The sequence below is a fragment of the Aythya fuligula genome, chromosome 2 (genome assembly GCF_009819795.1).
Source record: "Aythya fuligula isolate bAytFul2 chromosome 2, bAytFul2.pri, whole genome shotgun sequence".
In the NCBI taxonomy this organism is placed as follows: domain Eukaryota; kingdom Metazoa; phylum Chordata; class Aves; order Anseriformes; family Anatidae; genus Aythya; species Aythya fuligula.
Genome location: NC_045560.1, coordinates 18,170,988 through 18,194,252, shown reverse-complemented (window position 1 = coordinate 18,194,252; position 23,265 = coordinate 18,170,988). Strand labels below are relative to the sequence as shown.

The window sequence follows — 23,265 nt, the reverse complement described above, 5'->3', positions numbered from 1 at the left end:
AGAGGTTTTGCTGTCATTGGACTTACACATTCATCTCACTTTGATGTCTCCTGTCCCTCACCTTGTCACAGTCACATTTCTGTGGAAGATGAAGTGAGAAGAAAAATTATTTGCGCCTTTTCTTTTTTCCTTTCTTTCCTCCTCTCATGTTTACGTAAAGGCTGAATGAATTTTCAGTGTTCTTGCATACTGATTTCCTTCTTATTGTTGCTTTCCAGTAGCACCTGCTGGCCTGCACTGAGGTGCTGAGCTTGGCACTGCACACACACACACATGAGAAAAGACTGCTCAGCCCACCTGAGGGCATGAGAAGCAAAGTGGTTTTCCGAGTATCAGGAGGGATTATGTCACAAAACTGAAATTTGAGATGAATGCTGGAGTTTTTATTAAATGTCAGCGTGGACTGTCCTCTCATGGTTTGCATTTGATTTTTAAAACTTGTGTCTTATTTACTTAGCCCTGTCCCCTGCATCTTCCTCCCAGCCACAGGCAGGCAGAGATTTACACTTATTCTGAAGCCACAGACAGCAGCAAACAAGCATACAGCAGCATACACTTAAGGAATTGAGAGGGCAGAGGATATTTTAGTTAAATCACTCAGTTGCTCACTGAAGAAATATGATTGTCTAGTTCTTATTCACAGAGGCATATCGTTACGGTACCTGTATTGGTATAGTATCTATATACTAGTACCTATGCTGATGGGAAAGGCATTTAGGATGGCAGTCTAATTTGATATGGTAAAGTGAAATAAGCATTATTGGGAAAATTCATTTACCAGTGTTTCTGCCTTCACATTGCCAAACTATATCTTTCCTCTGTGCTAGCCATAGCCTATTTCTTGTACAGAAGCGGTCTGACAGTAGATGTTCTGTCACCATCATAAATTTGTTTTGGTGTTCCTCACGTTGGACTTAAGCAACACATGGTAGAAGTGGGATCTGGGGCCTGGGCTCAGGTTCAGGGCCATGCTCAAGATGCAGTGTGGACGGAGCCTGGCAATGGGACACCTCACAGGGACAAATCTCAAATTTTCCACTTGGCTGGTTTGTCATGGGACAGGCTTGTTTGTAACTGTGCTGTTCAATAGTAATGAAAAAAAAACAAACAAACAAACCACAAACTACAAACAAAACCAACAAGCTGGAGTAAAATATGGCTATGGGAAGAGTCCCTGAGAAAATAAATATTGTCAGACTGGAAGGGGTGCCTGCTCATTCTTAGAAGTCTGCTCACAGGATCTTGTAATGTTTTACTTATGCTTCAATGTATATCTCAGTATATGGTTGTATAGTCACCTGCATTACTTTTCTTTTTTTTTCCTTTCTCACAGTGCATGCCAATTAAAGGCCTTGGATTTGTGCTTGGAGCCTACAAATGTATTTGCAAGACTGGATTCTATCATCCCAACATCTTTTCAGTGAACAGCTTTCAGAGTAAGTGTCTTTGCTTGAGTCTTAGGAAAAGAAAAAGAAAGAAAGAAAGGAAAAAGAGATCATTAATAATGCAGAGCTCCTTTTTATCCTAGTCAGGGTTATACAGTGAAATCCCAGTGGTTTGCAACTCTCGGATTATGTAATGATTTAAGGAGTTCTGTCCCTTTGGTTTGCCATTTGTGATACACTTCAAGATCCTGTAAAAAGTATCCACTTTAAGAACACTTGATTTGTAAATAAATTTAAAAATACGAAAAGAAGTCTTGCTATAGGGAAATAAAGACTTCTGACATCTGTGTTCAAGCACAAGTATTGAGGAATTTAATCTAATAATTGTCTCTGTTGTTAGTTCAAACTGGAATGTTCTAGCCTCTGGCTTTGTGTGTGCTTTAATTGTTTTAATTTTAATTGATTTTCAAAGGAGAGTCCAAAGGAGCATGTCGAAGCTCTCATTCTTACAAACAGGCTAATAGAGGTGGGTGAGGTCTGAGTCTGGTTGGCAGTATGCTATGGATGACATATAGCCTATGCTTTGCAAGAAAGCATGCTGTGTGGTACTCACGGTGAGTTAAAGGAAGTAGGGAAACAGAATTCGGTTGATATACAGCAGGAAAAATAAAAGAACAAGCATCTCCAAAGGTGGTGACTGTTACTTTTATCATATGACCAAGGTGTGATCTCTGTGCAGACTTTGCTAGTGAATCCCATCCCCAGCTTCTTGGCCCCATGGTACAGTGTACCTGAGAACTGGGTTAAATACACTGTTTGGTGTTAACTCAAGAGCTGGAAATAAAGCTTCTAAGTTCCTTCCCAAATTAGTTACTCACAAGCTCTGCTTCCCTATGTTAAAAGTTACAGGGTTTCTGGGTGAAAGGCGGGTAGCTCTTTTAATAGATATTCCTGTTTGTGTGATAACGGATATTCCCTGTTTATTTGCAGCCCCAAGTTCCAGAGATTTATTCATTTAACCTGTGTCATGGGATGGCCCGTTTTTATTGATTTGGTCTGGTTCGGATATAGATTGGCCGAAGTATCTCACCCCTTACTCGGCCTGTATTATATCTCCTGTAAATATACGTAGCATAAATAGCACAGTGTTTGTTTAAAAAATTACGTGGTGTTTGTTTCCATTCCCTTTTCATATTGTGGAGTGTTGTAGAAGGCAGCCTTGTGATAGTGCTTTTTCTTTGGGCTCTCTATGAATCTTTTAATAGAAAAAGGATGATGCTTGGTTGCTCCTGCAGTGCAGTGAGTTATGCTGGAGTTGGGATTTAACTCTTTGAATGAGCATATGGAAAAACAAACAAACAACAACAACAAAACATTCATAGTTTTTTATCATACCAAATGTCATAGACCACAGAAAAACAATGTGGCTAGACATTAACAACAATGATCATTAGGGACAAGATTCATTTTTATCTTATAACAGCTGTCTGAAGTGCAGATGTGTGGCAGATATTAGTCATCTAGGTTTACACTGTAGTCAGTAGGGAGAGCATGGCTCCCCTGGAGGGTAATCCTGCTGCTTTGGAAACTTACCTTTAGATGAGAGAAGTAACTCTTTAGGCAAACAGTCTTTTTTTTTTTTTTTTTCCCTCCGTGTACGACAGAAGGAGGAGCCTACATGACTAACTTATATTGGATATTTTGCTTCTAAATAGCTAACATACAGTGAAATTTTCCCACAAAAGTGCTTGTATATACTGATATTTAAGGGGGTGGAATTAAATGATCTGTGGCCTCTCCAGTCTGGCCATGTGTTACTGTGAGCTAACATAAGCATGAGGTTAGAAAAAGTCATTAATAAAGATCTGCTTTTAATTCATCTAGATGCAGCTCAATTTGCCAGCCTCTAGAGATGACTTCAAAATGTGTGCTAGTGGGAGACTGGAAGTGACTGAAATAATTGAAGAAAAATCACTGGTTCAAAGGAGCTTAGCCCTGTCACCCAACTGTATTCTGTAAAAACAAAACTAGAAAAGACAACAAGGTTAAAATGGCTGTAGTGTGTATTTGAAGGTTCAATACGATACTAATACATGGATTCTAGACATGATTCCTGCAAGTTTTGACAGAAACTGTCTGACCTGAAGATCTCTTTGCAGAGATAGGTTGGTGAGGTGTGATGAAAAGAGAGAGGAAACTGTATAGAAATGTTAATGGCTTAGAAAGTATTCCTAGAGAAAGAAAATCAGGAGGCAGAAAAGATTTGCAGGTCTCAAGATAAGATCTAAGTAGGTAGATAAATTAAAAATGACCAGTTTTGTGCTTCTGTTGATTGGAAATTTGAATTCAGGGTTGTATCTTGAAATGATGGTAATTCTTAATTATATTTGGATTCTGCACCATAGCAGAGTAAGTTTAATTGCACATTAATTGCACATTGAGCCTGAAGTAACAATGTTTTAAGCAGGGGCAAGGTTTTGCTTTAGGTCCAGATGAACATTCAGGTTGAGACTGAAAGATAGCTGTATAAATGGCTTTGCAGGGATGTTTGAGTCTCTACACAGTTTGCTCAGTGGGCAGGCTTAAAAGATTGCTTATCTACCTCCTCTGCAAAGTCAGCTGGAGACCTAATGCTGAGATGCAATGTTGCATAAACAATGTCCTCAGTAGGAAAGTTTCTGTTTTTCTGACTTAGAGCAGTCCAGTTTGGCTGCTCGCAGGGAGGTTGTGCAGCTTGTGTTGCAGATTCTAGATGGGACAGGGAAATTTGGGCCAGTCTCATACTGATGGGGAAGCCAGGAAGGTGAGCTGTCCCAAGGCTGGGTTTGTTCTTCAGAACTGACAGTGCCAAAATATGTAAAATCATTCTCTTTTTGCTGATTTGTTTAATGTGGACTCTTGGTACTAACAGAGCACAGTCGTTGACATATATTTCCAGTGTCTCTTTTGATCAGCTTTCAAGATTGAACTTTGCAGAAGTAGTGAATATACAAATTATGACCACGCAAAATTGCCAGGCCACAGTCACATAGGATTTGTGACTCAAGTAATCTCAGCAGAAACTGATTTTAGAAAAAGACCTATTTCAGGTATGCAAGTTGCTTTAACTTGCAAGTGCTTGAATACCTGGTTATGCACTTCCTAATAGTTTGCTTTTAGGAAGCACTATGAACTTATGTTCTTTGCCTCACAGGTTAATCAGATATGCATTAGAAAATCCTTAATAGAACAGCTGTCGTTTGTTCAACCTAAAATTGCATTCTTTAACAATACATTGACAATGAATCGCAGAGATTCCCCTCAGCTCTTGCTGTTTGGATGTGGAACCTGCCCTGTGCAAAAAGGTACTGGTATACCTTCTGTGTCTGGATATGAGACTGGAATGTCTCTGCCAGTGCAATGACCTCAAGTCCCAGGAGGGACTTCCAGTTCAACTAGAACTTCCCTTCTTTAAGCCTGCCCCTTATCTCTGATTCTTCAACAGGACTTACTTGTGCACATCTTTGTGTGTATGGAATCTCTTGCTGACTTCAGGGATACATTTCCAGGGTGAGGATTATGACCATGGCTTGCTGCAACTTTGAGAGGCTACCAGATCGAGTTCCATTCATACATGCTGCTTAAGTTACTGCAGCATCACTCTAATGTTGTTCCTAATCCACATTATTACAAAACAGGAGCAGAATCTGTCTTTTGTTCTGCTCACTGCTCAGCATGCCCCGTGCTCTCTGTGCTTATCGATCAGACAGAAAAGGAAGACTGGGATAGAAGAGAGAAGAACTAGGAAAAATATAGTGCTCAGGCATTATTTTTATTACATTTCATATTAGTTTGTGCTCCTATTCCTGTTTTCCTACCAATTCTTTCTTTTCTCTGTCCATTTTATGCTTTTATTTTTTTTGTTACTGCATTTCTTTTTTCTTGAGGGAGGTACTTGTATATATCTTCCTCATCCTTAGGTCTAACAGTGGCACAAAGTCTTTCAGCGTTCAATGCAGTCTCACTTATGTCAGTGCTAAAACTACTGCTGCCTTACAGGGAGAAAAATTGGCTTATGTCTGTCTGTTGTACAAGTGTTCAAAATATTTGGCCATCTTTTAGGGAGGAAAAAGTGATTTTCTTCACTGGAGGAGGCCTGTGGAATCTAAAAGAGCAGCTGAAACAGGGGTAGGCACAGCACGGTGCAGTCTTGGCCTGGCAGTGCTGTATGAGGCAGTCACATCACGCTTAGCTTGGGCTGTCTATGGCTTGAGGTGATGTTATATTGACTTTGGTGAAGGGATGGTGCCAGACATAAAAGGCAGAGTGGTTCGACTATGCAATGTCTGACAGTGCCTTGGGACAGAGAACCAGGGCAGGGGTGTGGGTGGACTTGGACTCCCTCTCCAAACAAGCTCCCAGTCGGTGGTTAATACAATGGTCGGTCAGTTGCCAAGAGCTTCTTTTAGAGAATCTGAAAATTATTCTTTCTTTTTAGTAAGGAGAAATAAAAAGTGGAGATTGTAAATAATTTCTTATCACATTGTATGAAATCTCAAGTAGATCCTTTTTTTTTTTTTTTAAATCTTTCTTATATAAGCCATAATGAAGAATCATTGAAGAGTCAAAAGATGTTCACCAGATAATCAGTCATAGCTGGCAGCACAGGAGATGCATATTGATGATCTTCCTTCATACACTGCAGAAATCATTACACCAGAAATACCTAAGCAAAGGTTTGCTGTTGCATTATGAATTCATAGCCTTGGGATATTTACTATAACATGCAGCTGTTTATCAGCAATTATCCCCATAGTACATGCTGAGCATTCACATGAATAAACTTCTGTGCAGAAAGAATAAACTTCTGTGAATAAACTTCTGATAAGAAAATACTTGATAAAATAGATTTGAATGTATTTGCAGCACCTTTCAGGGTTGAACAATATCAAGTTTAGGACCATACAACATTTTCAAGACACGTGACTTAAGTAATCTCCTAACTTTAGTTTTTAACTTACATTTTTTTCAGTGTTTAAATTTTTACCCTGATAATATTTTATTTTAGATAGTTACCACAATAACACTTTACCACAGAGTGGTGCATATGTGACTTAGAAATGTGAGGTTTTAAGAGATTAAATAATCTTCTAGGAAATGGACTAATTGACGGGTGACTCCTTATGGAAATGACAAAGGAACAAGTGGTGGTGGAAAAGCAGGTTTATATGAGCACAAATGGAAATGAAGCTGAAAACTCAAGCAGTAGATAGTGCATTCTTGATTTGGCTACTGAGATGGGATGTACAAGACAGTCAATTCTGTCTTTGACAGAGGACAGTGTGGCTCTGTTTCTGTATATGTTAACTGAGAAAATAAAGATGTAACATTAGATGCAGAGAAGATGGGCTCTGGCAAAGCTTTTGAAGTGATAATGGGTAGAGGTCCATGGGTGTTAAGTCTGACAAAAAGTTTTAGTCCAAGGATGTCTTCAAGATCAATGTTTCTTAGAGGTTCTCCACTTTCATAGAATGCCCAAGCACAGTTATTTTCCAACATTTCCATTCTTACCTCCCATAATCTGGGTCAAAAAGACACTACATCTATTCTTACCGTCTCTTGGCGTATGAGGAAATCTGGCATGAGTCAGCACTTTTCTGCTATATTCAGGTTTCCAACATCTTTGTTTAGAATAAAGCACCAAAGAGAAATCCACAATTTTCATGAAAAATGCAGACTGTTCTCACCATGGGATGTGAGAGAGAATCACCTTTCACTGAAGGTGAGGAGTAGAGGGCTGCTGGAACAGCACACCAAATGTTTATTTATTTGCATGTATGAATGGTTTGTCCCTTTCCTAGATTTTGCCCATCAACAGACATGTTCCTGCACATTCACGCATACATTTGAGAAAGGAAGAAGTAATTATCCTTGTAGATAACCTTCTGTTTCTAATGTTTCAACCTAAAAGTCTGAAGAAGTTTCATACACCAACATGCATATGTGCAACATTACCAAATTACACTGTCTCTTGAATTTAGACCAGATAATGCAAGATTGACAACTTTCCTTGCTTAATAACTTTAAGCAAATTCAGCTTGCCTTTTTATTTACTTAACATTATTCTGTTTTTCCCCCTTTTCTTTCAAACTTTTCTTCCATTAGTTGACTGTAGGGTAAGCAGTCTTGCAGGGGGTTACATGCAAGTGTTCATGGATCAGGAAAAGCAGAAAATGCTCCTGTATGCTCTCTTGGTGGGTTCACTTTGATGGGCCAAATGTCATCTCAAGGACAGTTGATTTTCATTGACAAGATATTAACTTGCCAATAGGATTTTGAGGTTCTCTAGTGTGTTTATGTGAACTGTAGAAAAATATACTCAATGTAAATGTGCTGGTTTGGATTTGAGCACAGAATAGTGCGATTGTGCAACTGTTTGCTGAACAAAGAAGGTGGTTTTAGTTATATATATATATATATACGTATATTTGTCTTTGAAGCTAATTATTTTGCTAGATAGCATCTTTATGAAATTGAGGAACTGTCTTAAATAAGATCAGAGCTTGTACAGTGAACATTAAGTAGTTAATGGATCTACTCTTCATGTGTCTGTGTAAAATTGTTTCCTTATTCCTAAATCTTTGATATAATTTTCCCCCATTGAGAAGTCTCCTTAAAATAATTTCCTCTGCAGATTTAGCCCTTCTTAAATACAACGGGAATGTATTTAGCATTTAATAAGCTCACTTTCCCTCATGTCTAAATTGGTCTGCATTTTCTGAATGTGATAAAAGAGAGTGAAATGACAAAAGCAGCCCTGGCAAACTATTTCATCCTTCAATGAAAGAGTAGAATGAGGAAGGAAAAGGAGTCAGCAGAGAACTGTTTTGCTCCTGTATGTAAGAGCTGTGCATACTGTACAATTAAAGTTGTCCCTCCCTTGCCCCACTTGGTACTTTCAGGAAAGGATACAGATAATCGCTTTTCTGGAGGTGACTTGTCGGAGGAAGTCTACACCTGCCTGCCCTGCAGGGAAGGATGTTCGTACTGTACAGATGATACTCCCTGCTATGCACAGGAGGACAAGTATTTACGGCTTGCTATCATCTCATTCCAAACACTCTGTATGCTGCTGGACTTCATAAGCATGCTGGTAGTCTACCATTTCCGCAAGGCAAAGGTAAGCAGTCTTGTTTTACTTTAATCTTCCTTCTCACTGAGTAGTAGAGACTCATTTATGTTACGTGAATAGCTTCTCATCTGGAGGACACTCAACTTCTCAAGTAAGGAGCACAACTCTTTTGTAGAGGATTGGATTTCCATACAGGTATGCTTTCCTGTAGGCATGGAGGTACCTAAATTGTTTATGTAATTAAACAACAACAAAAAAAAAGCTGAGCAAGTTGTTTTCCAGTGAAGTCTGCTTACATTTATAGATGGTCTGTAAAAATCAAGGAAACCTATTGTGTTCAAAGTCATTTTGGAAAATGAGGCCAATAATGGAGGTACCTAAGAAGGTATGTGGGTATTTATACACTCTAGGTCTTGAAAGTCTCTGGCTGTTTTACCACTGCTAGGAAGGATGTTTGGTTTCAATACATTTGAGACACTAGCTGGATAATAAACTTTCTGCTTTTACCTCATTCAAAATATATTTACATGTAATATCTCATGCAATTTCACTGTTGGCTCAGTAAATCAGTAAATACAGAATATTCTATGAAACTTCCAATTTACTAAAAAAAAAAAAAAAAAAAGGATGTAAGCTGGCACATATTCACTACCTACATTTGGAAGACGTAGGTGTGCACACAATATGCTACATTGTTGAAATTAATAGCTTCATCCATTTTCCATAACTAGATAAGCATTTCCATTTTTGTTTTTGGAACACTTGATCCCACAATCTCCCTAATCCTACACTGTCTGTATTACAAATGTGTGGCTCATTTTGAAAGACTTTAATATCCTGGCAGGAAATCACAGAATGAACAGTAACATTATTATTTTTTTTCCCTGTTTCTGACAGAGTCTTTGCATTTAATGAAATTGCATCAAATGATTCAAATTACAGATTTAATTGTATTTATAAAGTTTTTCATTATGAAAAGTATTTTGTAGGCATCTATTTAGTTGCCTAATGTTAACTTAGCAGAAGAACTTAATTTCAATTCTGAGAGGTTTTAGTCCTCAGAGTAATGTTGCTTGATTTTAATGGTTGTGTAAAATAGATCATGATGAAAGAAGTGTTCCTCATGAGTAAAACTTTTCTCTCTAGTTCTGCAAAGTGAGCAGAATAGCTTACTTCATGTCCAGCCCTTGCAAGTTTCCCCTGATTTTTTTCTCAATAAAGTATTGATGGTTTTATAAGAAATTTCTATACTTGTTCATAAATAGTTTGAGGTCAGATATGAATGAAATTACAGAAACAAACTTGCAATTGAACACTGACATAAATTGTGTTATCATATTCACTACTGTTAAAAATATATATATATATTTATTAAACATACTAGAGAAATCTTGAATTTCACAAAACCTGCTAGTTATGCCAGGTACCTTTTTACGTTTGTGACAATCAGCCACTCCTTCAAAGTAAGCTATGAGTAAAGAACCAGACAGGATCTGAACGTTTAATACCAAGGCAAACCAAGAAGCATATACACACCTTTCCTTGTTTCTAAAGAACTTTCCAATCTTTATATAGAAAAACCATAAATCTATTCTTTTCCAGATTACCTGTTACCTTGAGAGATTTATTATGACATCTGAACATGAGAACCAGACATAAAACCGAACTTGTTTTTCCTTTTTTCCCAGAAAGAAAAAAAGATGTCTTTGAGATATAGCATTTCATTTAGTTGGACAGAAATGGATTCAATTATAATTTAGCTACCTTAGAAGAAAGTTTGACTTTGCTCTAAATGCGTATTTCACAAGGAAAACACAAAGGAAAGAGAGACAAAAAAGTCATGTGTAGATTAACAATCCTTTCCTTTATGATCAATGTTTTCAAGAAACAGAAACTGAAAAATAGGTGTTCCATTGCTTTTCATGGCAGTCAGCTGAGTTTCTTTCTTGGATTCCTTTTATGTTCAATATCTTGTTGGTACAGCATGATTTTAAAAAGAAAAAGATCTTGTATGATTAACATGAAATGAGAAGCTTTATGAAGGGCAAACATAGTGAGAACAATGAGTATTTGCATAAGAAAACTGCTGGTTACATTCGATAATGACAGAAAATTGGCGTGAATGAAGAAAACCGGTAACTGTCTACTCTCCACTAAGGGGGAAAAGTCACAGAAATTAAAGAGCAGCTATTAAAGTATTCAAAATACCGGGATTTTGAGAATTTCCAACTGTTAGTGTAACAAGCCTCAATTGGATTAGTATATCCATATGTGATTAAACTTAACTGTGTTAAACTGCTCATATCTGTTGTGCTGGGTGGGTGTCAGAGAAGAACATTTTTGGGGTTCCCTCCCACATATGGCATTAAAATATTCAAATAGTTAGAAAAAGTAATTTTTAATATAGCTTTTTAACAGAAAGAAGTATATACTGCTATGGTATTAAGAAATAGTCTTCAAAGTCTTTACAACTGCAAAATAGAGTGATCAGAATATAAAAATACTGATTCAACACCCCAGTGTTGAAAAGAATGAGGTGTGGATACGTGGCATTTTGTTGTAGTAGTTGACTAGTAAAACATGCTCATTAAAATGGGAAACTGGGTGGGGTTAGGTTACCACTCTGGTAGAAATGTGCATAAGAGAACACTACTCAGTGCTTGTACTTCATGGACGTTCCTGATAAATATTAATTTCAAAAAGCCAAGGTCTTGAAAAATTTGTCTGGCAACAAAAAGTGTCTTGGGAAAAAACATCCCTGGCACCCAGCCTGTTACTTTGTGAGTTGCAGGAGTTGAGACAAAGAACAGTAAAGGTCCAAAAGGACTCTTCAAATTGCAATGGAGGTGTCAAGATTGGTCTCCAAAAGCTAGCATATCAGGAAGAGCAGGTGCAGATCAGAAGTATTTTAGAAAAGAAAAATCTGAACTATTCAGATCACAGTGGTTATACATATTAAGACCAAGATATGATACTCATAGTGGAAGCTACTGGAAGTCACTCGTCTACTTGGTTTCATCAATAGTGTGGAATATATGCTAGGTCTAAGCCAGTTACTAAATGGTTGATATAGATCTGGTAATAGATCTACTGCTCCATTCCCAGAGGAGATCATAGCAGTGGGAAGAGAGATGTTTTCAACAATTACTTTCAAAGAGTTATTGACAGAATGTGAAGGTACAATTTTGTTTCTGACATGATCTTTATTACTAACCTAGGGTGTAATAATAATGATCTACAGGGAAACCTGGTAAATATCAATAACGGTGGTTTCATGGCTGAAGGATCTTGACAAAATGAATGGGTATAAATCAGCAAAGCCAGATGACAATCTTCTAAAAGTCAGCTAGTTCTGAAAGAACTTGAGAGGCTTCTTAAGGATCCTCTAAAGAGTCCTCTTTAGACTTCCAAAAGAACTCTTCTAACAAGTTGCTGAATTATTTACTGTGGAGTAAGCCACTGCTTATATTAATAGCAGTAGAGGAGGAATGGAAGATAGGAAACGTGACATCTGCATTTATAGAGACTGCTGGTAATGATGACAAGAGCTAAAGATCAGTAGGTCCAGCTTACACACTAAGTAATTCATAGAAATTTTAATAAAGAACAGAACTACTAGGTCTGTGAATAAGTGTGAGAAGTAGACTTCTGTGAGAATATGATGTCCCTACAGATGTATTTATATCTCTGTGAAGGTGGATTATTCCATATGGATGAGGGTATTTTTTCCAAGGACAACTAACAAAAGCTCTTAAAAATGATGATCTCAAGGAGCTAGGTGAGCTATGCTTCTTGTAGGTAATTGAGAGAAGACAGAGTAAAAGACAGTGTAGCAAATATGGTATAAAATCATATAAGGCAGGGAAATGGTGACATGGAAATAAATAATACTACTGTTCCTCTTAATCTATAACTAAAAGGAATTCAACAGATCTCCCAAGCAGTAAAACAAATAAATAAACTGCATGTTATGAACAATTTTTAGTTGCTTTATGTCCCTCATTGGCACAAAACAATAAAGATCCCAAAGTGTAAATCAATTCAGAAAGAGTTTATCAGGAATCATGAAGGTTCTCTCCATTGTCAGTTATTTAGTCACAGTGCTTTTAATGAAACATCTGGTTCGGGAAGTACATACTATTTATTGTTGGAAGTGGGGAGAATAGACCACAAAGGATAACTCTCTGCTGTTCTCCATATTAAACCACGCCCTGAGATAAGACACTGGAGTAGAATTAGAAAGCCATACTTTTGTCAAAGAGTCATCAAGTTAGACTTCATTTCTGATCTTGAAAGCATTGTAGTTACTCATCTAGACTTGCATAGTTGCTTTTGATAGATGGCAAAACCAATATCAGAGGGATGAATCAAAATTCAAGTCAGTTGTCCAAGACGCAGTTACGGAAAGCTATCGCTGATGGCACTGACCAAAATTTTGCATTGCCAACCTATATATGAAACTGAAAATTAGTGACTTGAAGCAGTAGTCAGCACTGGCAAACAGTACAAAATGGAACTACGGGAAGATACTCTGAGAAAGCTCAGATCGATGCTGAGGAATTCATTTGAGGCTTTGTCAAACACAGGTGAAAGTGACGCAGCAGCTCTGAGATTAGCTCAGCAGCACTGTTAATAAACTGCAAGAGTCATAACTGGAGAAAATCACAGGCAGAAAATGTGGCCCTTTGCAGAGAAAAGAAAGCAGAGAAGGAGAACTGGAAAGCAGAGAAGTGGTAAGAAACAAACAAACAAACAAACAAACAAAAATGACGGAGGAATGCACAGAAGGAGTAGCAGAAGCTAAGCCACTAATGAAAAGGTTTGTAGGGAAAGACAGAGAAAGATGAGAAATATAAGAGAGAGAGCAGATGCTGCTGCTATAGAGGGAAAAGACAAAGCATTTCAGCAGGGGAGTGAATGAAGGAAGTTTGCCAAACAAAGCCAAAAAGGAAAAAAAAAAATAATTAACAGCTAATACAGAAGGGAAAGCAGATGTGTATATCACTTGAAAGAAATCTCTAACTATTCTAGACAACCACAATGCCAAACAGTAATGAAAGCTGGAAAGCCTGACTGTGACATTAACACGAGCTACAAGAGGCAGAAAAACTCCCAGGAGATGAAAATTGATCAAATCCCATCAGAAATGCTGACAGCACCTGACAGCACCAGTTTGATGGCATTGAAGGATTTCTGCAGTGGAGCCCAGGAAAAGGAACATTGGAGTGTTATTAGAGGGCCCCAACAGGATGATCTTGCTGAATACTGCAACTGGGGAGACATCCAGGCTTCTGAAGTGTGATACTAAGGAAGATGAAGCGACAGTGGATGCAAAACAGGGAACAGGCTTAAACTGAGGCTTGCAATTGGAAAGGAGCATATAAACTAATAGGCTCCTCTTTTTTCTTTGCTTTTCAAAAGGCTTTGACAGACTGTCTGAAAGGATCTTGCAGAACATCTTTCAGCCCCATGGAATAAGATCTGTATGGCTGTGTACAGAGATACAAAATGTTCTCTTAAGTCTTAACAACTAAAAAACAAATCAGCTCAAGGTGAACAGTAGCAAACATTGTTGTGTGCTATGCCATTATTATTGATTGGATAAATTATGAGGCTAACCTAACAGAAGTAGCTGGATAGGCAAGGACAGAAATCACTGATAGTAAAGCAAATATTCTCAAAACTGAGAAGCTAAACAGTGATTTTAGAAGAAAATTTACCAACAAAGTAGGAGAGAATTCATCTGTGTAAGGAGTGTTATGTGAACCAATGGAGAGCTCAAACCAGAGAGCAACCAACTGCAGTGTTGACTAAATGCAATGTGAGGGCAGCGGAGCAAAACACCATCAGGAAGAAACAGAAAGCTTAAGAAAATTTTTTAATTCAAAGTTAACATATGATTTAAAGGACTAAAGATCTACCAAAATCTTAAAACCAGCAGCCTTGTAAACAAGTTCTTCCAAATGTACTGGGCTGTGGAAGGACATCACCTACAAAGAAGCCGAAGAGTTCATCAATTATTAGACTGCCATCAAAAGGATCAGAATGAAGAGCTGAAAATAACTGATCTTTTCATAGTGGCATACTAGTGCAAACATGGAGCTATCAGGTAGAATACTACTGCTGTGAGGAGTCATAAATGCCCTTACAAATGGTAAGAACTCTAGTAGCAAAGAGAACAGAGATGCTGATCTCAGCCCTCGAGTGGAAGAGGCTAGCTGCTACTTCTGCCCCAGGGATCAAGGAGAGATGAGAACATGACACCAGCCTTTGCTCACACTGACAGCAACCACAACACTTGGAAAATATTGTTTTCAGCTCTTAAAAATAACATGAAAAGTGCTTAGAATAAAATATTCAAAACAGTGGTTCAGAAGGGTGTTGTCATATGGCATTAACAAGGATAAAGAAGTGCAGTAGATCCCATTGAAATGAAGGGCTTTGCCCCATTCAAAAACGTATATGCTTCCAAATAGTAGAAATTTATAACTAAACCTCATTTTATTGTGTTATATTTTATTTCCCATTTATGGATACTGTTGGAAAAAAACAAACAAACACAAAAATGCATTAGAGAAGAAAAAAAATATATGGAACACTGATCAAATTAAAGCTTGCAGTTAACAAGACCACTTGGCTAATCATCAACAAGTATAAATCATTTTCACTGTGGTAAATAACAGCAACTGACTGTTTTTATATTGTTTTTACTCTTTGTTGAATATAGATTTCCAGTGACTGGGGTTCAAGATGACTAGATATTTTATGGCACCAGTTTCCTATTTATACTCTCTAGTGTAAATGCATTTAAATGTTCTGCTAAATATGATTTCCAAACCATGAAGATCGGCCTTAAACAATGACATTTTAAACACTGCATAAAACTCCACATAGATGGAAAGACAACATGCAAATGAATGCTGTAGTTCTTCTTTTTAATACTAAGAAATCAAGAATTTCTTTTCATCCTTACTGCAACCATGATAGGATGCAATAATTCAGAATGAGATAATCACAAGCTATTGATGTGTGATACATCTTTAAATATTAAAGCTTGCTGGCTTTGCAAACATACCTTTTTCTCTAATGTAAATCAGCCAGTCCTTTCTCTCTCTCTCTCTCTCTCTTTTTTTTTTTAACACTACAGCAGCATCTTGATGTGCTTGTGCCTGGATGCCTTTAATCTTTGGTGCACATTCTGCTTTTTTCTCCCTAGACACCAATTGCTGACATTTCAGCTGAAGTGGAAACTTGATAGAGGGAAAAGATCTTGTGCAGATGGAGCAGCTGCCTTTACATGCTGTGCTGGTGGGCATACCCAACAGTTCACTCAGCACATACATATTCTGTGCAGTGCTTTATGCACCTTTTCTTCATTACATCCTTGGGTGAGAACCTAGTTTCTTGTGATTTCTTGGGGAAGTTTATTGGAGTCTTGAGGTGTGCAGCTTTAAAGACGTTGATGATGTTTTCAAAACAGATGTTACTTTTAGTGGAATTCTCATTTCCTCCATTCATAAAACAGAACTCATAAGATGTCCTTTCCTATTTTTCTGCATAGTTAAGATATGCCTTTAAGGGATGCTGTACCTTTATTAATTCTCACATAAATAATTGCAGAATGCCATATTGAAACGATAAGTGCATGGGCTGTTAGGCTCTGTTAGCAGTTGAAAATCAGAAATGACATAGTGGCTGCTGTGGTTCCCAAAGACAGTGAACGATGGCTGCAGCACTGTTATTGCCATTCATTTGCAGGGTGTTGTGGCATTCACTTCATAAGCCCACAGGTTTCACATCTGAGTGTATTTCCATTTATTATAATAAGTGGTTTAGGGAAATTGAGTACTTGCAAACAGAAAAATAAATCTATTTCCACCTTAGACATTGTAGGCCCCAGGACAAACTGATGTGTGAAGAAAATAAAGATATAAATGTATAAAAAGAATATCTAGTGGATGCTCTTCTAATGGAATGAGCAGGGCAATAGGAGGCACAATTAGGCTACGCAATGGTGCTCACTAGACAGGGTCTACCCTAATGGACAAGGTAGGTCTTAAACAAGACTTTTAATCAATACTCAGCAATAGCTGTAAGGATCCAAAATTCACAATCTTCTTCCTGTATCTTTATATTAAGCCAATTTTTTGTCTCTGCAATGTTGAATTAGCACATTTTCTTAGTGGCCATCCAGAAAACATGCAAGATTGTAGGGCAGTATGTTGCCTTCAAAGTGACATGAATCAGCAGTGGACTAGGATACATTTGCTCCATGTTGGCTTTCAGACTGATTCATGGCGTGTACTTTCTTAGCCTTTATGTATCACTGTTCAAAACTTTGCAGTTCAGAATCATTGTCACCTTCTATTCCTTCAATGTTCCATAAAACTCTACAGCATAGAGACCCAATGTTCTAGTCAGTGGAGCAGATAACAGAGTATTTCTAATACAGGATCCTGGCTAGGAAGATAGCTGTCACCAGGGAGAGACAAGGCTGTAGTAGCCTTGAATGCATATATAAGTTTAACTGTATAATAATCTGATTTTCCTTTTAAAATAAATGTTAAAAAAAAAAAAAAAGATAATTGAATCCATGAATCTCAGCATATGTTTCCCAACAATGAGAACTAGTACAGCATAAAATATTTTTTCCAAAGCAGTTTTGGAGCTAGAAATTAAACTAAACTGCTAAGCTTTTTGTTCATCTGCTAATGTTGGTCTTTGGTTCTTGAAGACTATCTCATACGTATGCTCCTTTCAGGGAAGCTGAGTAAACTAGATGGCCATTCACACAATGATAAGCTTTTACCACTGATTCTTTGATGCAGTAACTTCAGGACAGTTGCATTTACCTGCAGTTTCATTTGGATTTGTGAATGGACGCTTACAGGTTTATTGGGAGGGGACTTCCTGTCATGTCAGCAGAATAGCAGTGGCATTATTTATTTATCCTGCTATTTGTCTTGGAGTTGTATGCTGCTGTGAACCTTCCTTGTACAATCAATAGCAATAGCTAAGCCCCTGGTGGGTTGCATGATGTCCTTGGCATGCTTCCCTCTCCAAGAGCAGACTTCCATCTGAACTAGGCCTTTCTTTTTATTATAACCACCTTAGTGTAAGCTAGGAAGAACTATTCAAAGTAAAAGCCCATCTTGTAATGAAGGGACTTTTCAACCAACAAATCTTGAAATTTTAGCAGTGACAATCATAGATGTTTGTCTATGGAAGAAGGTTTTGTACGTGGTTCCCTGAGCTGACATGTCTTTGGCTAATAGACAGGGCACAGATTTGGAGACTGTAATTGACTGTAGCCTCTTCAGATCATTCAGACTAAAACATATGCCTATTCCTCATTCTTTTCATTATTTCTTTGGGTGAAAGTTGAAGGTTCGTAGATCACAAGCAGCAGCATTATACTGTCAGCTTCTCTTTAGGACTTTGTGCTGAGAACAGTCAGATTGCTTTCTGCCTTCTCTGTCCCAGACATGCCTCCCTCCCTCTGAGGTAAAATCTTGACATTTTCCTCTGACAACTTCTCATCAATATCATCAGTAGACCTGAAAAGAAACCTCCATCTCCTCCTGGTTCCCTCAAAGATGTCCCAGCTACTGCTTTCTTAGTTACGGTAGGAATCTGCTTGTTATCTAACATTTTGTTGGACTCAGCTCACTTTGCCTCCAGCTCTGTCAGAGTCTCACTGAACTCTTTCCGAGTTCCCTTTTATTACATGCCTTCTGCCAATCCTTGCCTTATCTTGCTACCTTGTGCCTTGACTACTGCAATGCTTTCTTCTGGCTTTGGCAAGTGCAGTCATGGCTTGTTTGTATCTCTTCAACATGATGCTGCAAACAATTCCCTATCCTGCCACTTTGTGCTGTCCTTATTGCTTCTCTCTGTTGGCAGCGTACGTAAGCTATACCTTCTTGTTTTCAAGATCCCTCATAAGCTTTTCCCTCTCTACTCATGCCATTTATTTGACGCAAAAGTGTCAACACCAGCCTCCATCATCATCTTGTTACATTTTTCAAATACACCCCTTGTTCCCTTCATATGTTCCTCATACGTGGTAGGGGCTTTATGAGAGCCTCCCCTGCTCTCCATATTATGTTTTCAGATTCAGCAACTTACAAAGTGTGTGATACTGATAGGCTGGGAGTGCTGGTGGCTCATTACAATAAGTGATATTGCCTTGTTTTTCCCTTGGTCTTCCCATCTGCCCTTATCCATCTGTTTTCCTTTAGCTTAAACTCCCACTTCTTGGAGCAAGAGCAGTCTTCATTACTTTCTCCTTGTGCAGGGTCCACAATAACTTAAGGAGGACGTGGGGCTGGGTCTTTCCACCATACAGTGGTAGCAGGAATATGTAGCAAGATTTCCTTCAAAGGCAAGTGTGCTTTTATTTTCAGTGAAACATACAACCCATGATTAATTTTTTTAATACAAGATCGTTTAGTGTGATAAATTCTGAGGAGATGAACAGTCTCACCATTTTGGGGGTCAGCATTTCTCAGATAAATTATTAGTTTGGAGCAGTTTAGCCATTTGGCTCTCATAAAGGAAAAGTGAATAAAATAAACCGGAGTTGGATTTAAAACCTTCAGAATGATGAGGTTTTGTTTGATTTGAAATTAGTGTAATGATCATCATCCAAAGTTCATTTGCCTTCTTAGTCATGTGAATAATGAGTTGTTTTTTTTTTTTCTCTTTATCAAGTTTTTTCTACCCTTCTCTTCTTACATCATGCCCAGTTTGTTTCCTCTGAGATATCATGGGTCTTGAGCTTTGCAATCAGGTTGTTTTTTCTCCTGTAATTCACCATAAACTATTTCTTTCCACATGATTGAGCTACAATTTATACAGACTGTTTTAGTGAGCTGTGGCATTATCTTCAGTAATAGGCAATGCCATGTTGAATGAGAAAGCTGAAATCCAATTCAGGTGATCCAAAGCTATTTGTAAACTGGACCAGGAGAACATGCAAAATGAGCCTTGTACTTGCTAGTGAAATGTTTTTTTTTTGTTTTGTTTTGTTTTGTTTTTTTTTAATCCACCAGATTTTTTATATATATTGTTTGATCTCCTGCTGGTTAAACAACTATCGATATTAAAAGCGTACTTTATTCTTGAAGAACATAATGCCTTTTTGTCTTCCTTTCTCTTCATTCTGCATTAATTGAAGGCATACCTAGTGAAGCAGACTCTTTAGGCAATCTGGAATTTTGATAATCGTCATCTTACATATTCAACCTTTAAATTAACCATAAGGATGTGAATAGATTGAAACTGAACTAGGACCCTGCTTTACCTCCTTATTGATATTCCTTCACCCTCACATTTATTACAATTTGGTGAGAGCCAGCTATCTTGATCTAAGCTGAAGGAATTCCTGGTCTTATAACAAAGATGTCTCTGGGACATTAACTAGTTTTACTGTGAGGGTTCTTCACCAATAGTATTTTTTCAAGTATCTGGATTGTAGGTGGCATAGTGCAACTTTTATGCAGCAGGATTTGTACTTCAAAATGTAGAACAACTTATCTTCATGATATATCATAACAGCTTTCATTACTTCTATAATAGAAAAGATCAAGGGCCACATGAATTGAAAAATAAAGCATTTGGGGATTTCTCGGCTGCCTGACATCATGTGCACTTTTAATGAAATTGGTTTATGATTGATGGCTGCTTGACCTTTGCTTTTCCTGTTTTGTTTTTTTCCTCCAAGTAAAAAGTAAATTTAATGATTACGTTTTATTTGGGCTTAGCTATAACTAGTAATAGAAAAAAATGACCTTTTTGTAAGTATTTTTTAAAGAGGAATATAAAAGCCATGAGGATTATATTTATTTGGTTTAGGAATATTGCAGAAAACTGCAAATGCCAGAAGATTTTGACAACGTGCCAATATAGCTTAAATGGAAACATGGAACTGTAAGCCTATCTTTGGAACATTGGCCTTTGCTGTGAAATTTACTGTATTTGCAATCCATATTCTATTAGAAGGCTATTATTCAAAGAGAACAATTATCATTAAAAGTATTTGTCAGTGTGATAAGAGGTTGAACAGGGCATAGAATTTCACATTGAATGTTTTGCAAAGAAATTTTCAAAAGAGACACAACCATTTCCACTTTGAGGCGAAAAGCATTTCGTGCAAAAGAGTTGCTTGACTTTTGTAAGACAACCTACATTAATGAAATGAGATCTTGAAAATTCCCTTTTTGCTGGGTAGCAGTCCTACTCAGTCTTTGAATTTATTATAGAGAAGATAAAAAACAATTATTTACTTCTCTGCTTATTTCATGGCAGCGCTCTTCTAATTTTTTAACTCCTTACAAGCCTGTGCACTTGGGGAAAGCCTTTTAGATACATTTTTAATTTTTTTTTTTTTGACATTGTTAAACTAGAATTATTCTTTCTGCTGTAGCGGGCTGTGATTTGTCCTGGGATGAGGAAGACCATCAACCCTCAAAATGTTTGCCTTCATGTGGACAGATCTGTCCTGTGCTAGGATAGTTCTCTTGTGCCAGGGAGCATATGGTATCTTTTCCTGTTTCACCAATGCTTTTAGAAGGCATTTGGATCAGGAAGAAAGTGGATTTATGAAACCTTTTTTTCTTATTCTTTTTATTTATTTATTTATTTATTTTGGAATGGAATTGTTTTCCAGACAGTGCCATTCTGGTATGTGTAACAGAGGCTTTGGAGGTCTCTTTCCACTTGCTTTTGTGTCCATTCCTTTGTATCCACAATGAAACGTGTTACCACTCTTCTGATTTTCTTCATGTCACAGGCTTTCTGCGGACTGGCAGCTACTGCTTTTGTCTCTAACAAAGGAGCCAAACATCTTGCTTGCTCTAGTGCAGCCTCAGGGACTTAAAGAAGAATCTCTGTTTTCTATTTATTAGAGGTAAATTTCAAGTGAAATGGCAGTTCTGAAAATTAGTTCTTCAGTTTTTCCACACACTGAAAAAGATAAAAATGTGTTTGTACTTGGGAAAAGTTATATAGGCTGAGAGGAGAGGAAAAAGGTTCAATGGGCTTTAGAAAAAAAGTGGATAGAAATCAAAGCAAAAATACATTTATGAATGAAAAAAAAAAAAAAAAAAAAAAAAAAAACACAATATGCTGGGAAGGTGTTTTTTAGTAAGATAATGAACTGGCAATAAACCATTTCAACCAGTTCCACTTCAGACCAAATATTTTGAGCTTGACAAAATCTCCACTCACTTTAGTCATTTGGCAGAAGTAAAGAAACAGCAATAGCAGGAAACAAGAATTAGAACAAGAAGGGCTTTGAAAAGAGTAGGAGAGCAATTCAGAATCATGATCCAACAGCTTCTCATCACATCTACTGTGCCTTCACATGTACATTATCTATAGTTCCGCTATGGGACCTGCCAGATGTGCAAAATAAGGGACATGTGAGAGTATTCCTCCTGGAAGCACCAAAGAGTGACCGCACTGCTGACACGCATACCTTTAGCTAAGGTTTTTGTTTCACTTGTTCTGAGGCAGTTTTGCTTAGTGATTTATCTAGTCTCTTCAAATGCATCAGCTTAGCATAACAGAGCAAACCTCTGTCTGTTCTCTGTTTCCTAGCTTCTTGGCCATTCTGCCATGCATCAATACGTGCTTGCCAGCAGCTGTATGTTGAGTGGTAGGTACCTTTTACGGTTTAAGAAATATGAGTATGTCGTATGCAAAGTTGAGACCAAAGAGGAAATCTATCTTCTTTTTTTTTTTTTTTTTTTTTTTTTTTTTCTAATGATTTTCTTAAGGCCTTGTTTATCTGGAAGGCAAGATCGCATCCTGGTGGTAAGCCACCTTTGCCAAAGGAAATTTTCTTTTAATCACAGCCCCACTCAGTCATTTGTTATGTTATAAAAATGGCAGAACTATTTAATAAAAGAGAAAAAAAAATCTAATTATGCCAAGTCATCCCCTTACTATGTTTCCATGGTACCATGCTACATATAATCCATTGTGACATGTGGCCATGGAGAAATCTGCAGGCTTCCTGGACTGACACCAAAAATCTACAGTTTTGTTAATTCATTAATATAGAGTGTACCAGATACAGAATTACTTCAATTTTATTTTGGCTTTTAATTGTTTTTCATTTTTCTCCTTTCTGAAAATACTTTGACACTCATATCACTGGCATTGTGTGAAAATATTCAGAAATTCAAAGTTAATTAAGGCTGCTGTATTTCCTGGATTGCTTAGGACCACAGAGAATTGTAATGCAGCATCTTCTGTGCTTGTTTATACATCATTTTAGCTTCTGGTTTTGTTATACTTGATGCAACTTGGATGGCTACACTTTTTTTTTTTTAATTGTCCTTGTGCAGTTAATTGTCAAGCATTTATTTATGACCCACTGCCAGTACTGAAAAGGCATGTAGGACTTGAGTTTCCTAATGTGATTTGCTACAGAAATTGTGTTACTCCCTGAGACCTGAGGATAGAAAATTATTATTTATCTTAAAGACTATTGATGTGGTCAACATAGAATGGATGGACCAAAGAGCGAGCAAATCCAAAAGCATTTTTTTCAGCCCTGGTCAAGAAAATGTGCTCTACTAAGGTATATTGGTAAGGGGGAAACAAAAAGGAAGACTGGGCATACCTGGCCTGTGCTACCTAGGAACTCCCCACCTTCTCATTAGTTTCATAATCTGCAGTAAAGCTCTAAATTAACAGTGGGACTGCCACTAGCATGTACAGAACTGATGAAGATTTCCTTCCTACCTTAGAGAAAGGCTC

General features: G+C 37.5%; 1 protein-coding gene across 2 annotated transcripts in view; it reads left to right on the top strand.

Annotated features, from left to right (window-relative positions):
- GPR158 (G protein-coupled receptor 158) overlaps positions 1–23,265 on the top strand; it is a 191,021-nt gene that overhangs the window by 79,117 nt on the left and 88,639 nt on the right. For both annotated transcript variants that reach the window (XM_032182604.1, XM_032182603.1), the window contains exons 3-4: positions 1,334–1,436; positions 8,327–8,544. In XM_032182604.1, the coding sequence (XP_032038495.1) occupies positions 1,334–1,436; positions 8,327–8,544 (321 nt within the window). The remainder of the gene's footprint in view (positions 1–1,333; positions 1,437–8,326; positions 8,545–23,265) is intronic.